Below are 4,389 nucleotides of genomic sequence, written 5' to 3'. Positions count from 1 at the left end.
TGTATGAGAGAGTGTGTGTATGGGTGTGCAGATGCCTCTGTGTGTGTGTGTGTGTGTGTGTGTGTGTGTGTGTGTGTGTGTGTGTGAGTGTGTGTGTGTGTGTATGTGTGTGCGCATACGCGCCCGTGCTCAAGTGGTGGAACACTCAACCAATGTGCCAGAATCTGAATATTAAAGACTTATCTTATCTTATCATCTTATCTTATGAAAATCTTACAATCTCATATAGACTCACCGTAAGAAGTACATGTACAGAATGGACACGGCGAAGAAGGATGTGAAGGTGTATAAGAAAATAGGCAGGAAAATCCCAGGTAGACCTTCACCTTGCGCCTTCTTGAAGTGCCAGTAGAGCTTGGCAAAGTCTGCAATTGGTTCAATTGCCTGATCTTCGTAGCGCTGCACAAAGATAAGAGAAAGAGAAATAAAAAAACAAACAAACAAATTACAGGCAATAAAAAATTTAAAACAGAAAATTATTTACTCAAGCTATGATCATCATCCCCCCTCCACCCTTTCTTAAAAAATAAAAATAAAACAGATAATTCAACAAAAAAATTTTGCATGTTAGTTTTGCCATTCTGAAAAAGTGCAATTGAAAAGTGCAATTGAAAAGATTAAGCATAGCATCACAGATGCCATGCTTTCAATCTCACTAAAGGTAGACCTCTATTCTTCTTTGACAGCCTCCTACTGTCAATATAGAACAAAAGTACAGACTGACAGACACATAGACAAAATAGACACATAGACAAACTTACATCCAAAAACACACATTATTCTTCTCACCCCAAGAATAGAGTCCACAATGCAGATCAGAAGAGGATCAAAGAAAGTCAAAATTCCATAGGCCATGATGAACTTCGACCCCATGTCAGGCAAAACGCCCATGAACTTCGGCACTACCCAGGCAAAGAAGACGAGGAACGAGAAGACCAGGACATTCATCATGGGGCCAAGTACAACCACAGCTATCTCTTGTTTGGCCTCCAGCAGGGTGGCTTGGTAGTTGAGGGTAACTGTGTGGGGCAGGAATGTGAACCTGGAAGAAATACAAGAAATGGGGAATTACTAGCAAGGTTCATTGGAGGAAATACAAGAAATGAGGAATAACTATAGGAGGAAAAGCAAGAAATGGGGAATTACTAGCAAGGTTCATTGGAAGAAATGCAAGAAATAAGGAATTACTAGCAAGGTTCATTGGAAGAAATGCAAGAAATAAGGAATTACTAGCAAGGTTCATTGGAAGAAATGCAAGAAATAAGGAATTACTGGCAAGGTTCATTGGAAGAAATATGAAAAATTAGGAATAGCAAGCTGGGTCCATAGGAAGAACTGCAAGATAAAAGAATAACTAGCTCAATCCAGTGGGAAGAAATACGAGAAATAGGGAAAAACTAGTTAAAGTCTGCTGGTAGTAATGCAAGAAAATGAAATAAACTAGTTAAGGTCACACTCTACTTCTTAGCACCAAAATGTACGATTAAGTTATTTTTGTGTGTGTTTTTTCTCATTTTCTCCAAGTATTCCATTCAAGGATTTAAAATATTTCATTTTGGGAATCATTATCAGTTACATAATCACAGAAATGGCAAATTAGAGTGAAACAAGGCTATCTGAAGGACCATTTTCAAAAGCTAAAAACTCAAAAACCATCCATGCTAACTATGAACTAATTACATACGAGGTGTTTGTAATCTGCACACAAATCTGTAAAACATACCCCTAGCTTTTCTTGAAATTATAAATATTAATAATTTTATTACTTTTTGAAGATTTGCATATCAGTGAAGGACAAAAGTCAAAATTAAATAGCAAAGTAAAGAAACCATTAAAAATATCTTTTTTTACCAATATTAGAAAAAGCTAACGCCATTTTATTTGGAATTACATGGTGCACTTACCCTACAAATTTCATGCCTTTTTCTTGAATTGTTTTTGGGTATTTACGTTTTAAAGCCAAGAAATGTATATTATAAGGAAAGGAGTAAAACATCTCAAAATTGCTTTAAAGCATTGTATAGGCTCACAATGTTAGAGATTTTATGGGGCTATATCTTTGAAATACAGCTTTGGGAGTACTTCCATTCCATTTAGCACATAATTTTGAAGGAAGTTTCTTTAGACCCCAAAAAACATTGTCTGGACCCAAACTGAACCCCCAAAACCCGTGTGTGGCCTTAAGTCTGTTGGAAGAAATGCAAAAAACTGGAATAACTAACTAGTTTACTGCCACAACAATGGTATAGCATTATAACATTAAAACAATTTTACCAAAAAAATCCAGCAGACTCCAAGTCAACAAAAACACAACATTTTTCTTCAAATCTCAGTGAGAGATTTCCATTTTCCTAACAAAATTTTTGAATGTTAAAATCACAATATTCAAAATTATCTCAAATCCAAGGACATTTCTACAAAGACCTATCTGTACAAAGATCAATATTCACCTTGTCTCCTCTATATCCCCCCTCCCTAGCTTTCCTCTCACTCCCCTTCACCACCCCCCACCCCCTCCCCAACCTTCACCATCAGACGCCCCTGCCCCCCACCCCTCCTCACTTACTCATTGATGGGAATGTCGATAGCGCTGAGGAAAAGCCACTGGCCGATGTAGTGCAGGTACAGACGGATCCAGAACACGATGATCATCAGAATGAGCATAGCCCAGAAGTCTCGGCTCCGCCATTGGGACAAGCCCAGCTCGGCAAAGAACTGACGGGCCACATAACTCATCTTCTTCCGACCCTGTCTGGCCACGCGGCCTTTGCAGGAGAAAGGAGGTCTTGAACAGAGAAGAGAGCTCATCGTTATTCTCCATACAGTATTAACCCTTTTGACTCTTCACTAAGTCTTGACCCTTAGATTTTTAACTCATCCACCAGGTGTTCAGATGTACTAAGCCCAAAATTGGGACATTTTAAAAAAATTGCAGTTTCTTGTAGTATTGATTGCATGTGCTTGAGAATTATTTTGTCAAAATTCAAATTTTAAAAGTTGAAAAAAAAAAAGAAACAAGAAGAGATACATTATTTAGAAAGCGTTTTTAAAAGAATTAAAAATGTTTTCACTCTACAGAAAAATTTTCTTTTTGGGCTTAGAACAGTTGAACAGCTTGTTGATGATAAGTGTCACAACGCAGTGGAATCATGCGCTCGTCAATTTTGAGGCATATGGAGTTATTGTTATCATTTTAAAGGTTGTTCATTTGCCTTACTTTCAATTAAAAAAATATCCATTTATCTAGAATAGAAGTCGACACATTTGTGAATGAAAAAGGAGGGGGTCCCCTGATTTCAGAGGTAAAAATGGTGAGAAAATGGCAGTCAAAGATGACTTATAATTTCCTTAGCTTAGGAGTCCATAAAAACTGAAAATTTACATTTATGTGCCTTTAATCAACGTTTTTCAGTAAAATCTACACATGAATGTGTTCTTTAAAGGGCATGAAAGCCAAAAACCGAAAATTGGATAAATATTCACAAACCTGCGGAAAAATGCCAGTTTCTTCACTTTGATTATTCTGACGAGTGCCTGATTTCACCACGTTACCTCACAATTGTGCAAACTGACAACCAAGCATCTGAAACTATCGTGTATTGGAAAAAGAAACTGCAGCTTTAGATTTAATTTAACTTGCCTGATCTCAATAATGCTTGTCCATTTGTTGAACAGAGATAATTCCATACCAAACTAAAATAGAAGGATGTGGCATTTTTACTCAACTCTCTCCACCTGGGGTCGCCTGGCTTCAGAAGTAAAATTAGTGAGAAAATGGTCGCCAAAGTTTGGTGACTTTCACAGTTTGAGCACTTGGAAATGGCAAATTTACATTTTTGGTGCCTTAAATCAACGTTTTTCAGTAAAATCCACACATGACAGTGTTTTTAAATGGACAAACAAGGTGTTGAGTCAAAAAACAAAAATTCGAAAAAAAATTTCCAAACTGGGCGAAAAATGCCGATTTCTCAGTTTTCATTATTTTGACAAGTGCATGATTTCACCACGATGGCTCACATAATATTTCATTTTTATCCATGCATATATGTCCTCCGCCATTTTGTGTCTCTCCCATCCCCCGCCCTCCCCCACCTCATTACAAATTTAAATATTATTATTACTAACAAACAACAACAAACCAACAATCAAGGTCAAACCAAAACTAACACATAAACAACCAACCAACCAAAAAAAAAACAAACAAAACCCAAACATTTGCACCAGTTTGAACCGACGCGACAGAAAATCCCGCTCTGAACGATTTTTGGTACAACAAGAGTTCTTTCCCTTTGTCCACTTGGCTCTAGCCCTGAAGAAACGCATGATAGATGTTACTTTGGTTTGGGGTTGTTTTTTTCGGTTTTTATTTATTTATTTATTTATTGTTTT

At 37.1% G+C, this 4,389-nt stretch overlaps 1 protein-coding gene across 1 annotated transcript in view; it reads right to left on the bottom strand.

Moving 5' to 3' along the window:
• LOC101851493 overlaps nucleotides 1-4,389 on the bottom strand; it is a 38,307-nt gene that overhangs the window by 9,104 nt on the left and 24,814 nt on the right. The window contains exons 16-18 of the mRNA XM_035969271.1: nucleotides 2,567-2,785; nucleotides 790-1,042; nucleotides 236-399 (exon numbers count right to left, since the gene is read on the bottom strand). Coding sequence (XP_035825164.1) covers nucleotides 236-399; nucleotides 790-1,042; nucleotides 2,567-2,785 — 636 coding nt within the window. The remainder of the gene's footprint in view (nucleotides 1-235; nucleotides 400-789; nucleotides 1,043-2,566; nucleotides 2,786-4,389) is intronic.

This window comes from Aplysia californica, unplaced genomic scaffold, assembly GCF_000002075.1.
Source record: "Aplysia californica isolate F4 #8 unplaced genomic scaffold, AplCal3.0 scaffold00133, whole genome shotgun sequence".
Classification (NCBI taxonomy): domain Eukaryota; kingdom Metazoa; phylum Mollusca; class Gastropoda; order Aplysiida; family Aplysiidae; genus Aplysia; species Aplysia californica.
The sequence above is the reverse complement of the archived record's forward strand: the minus strand, read 5'-3'. Positions and strand labels throughout refer to the sequence as shown.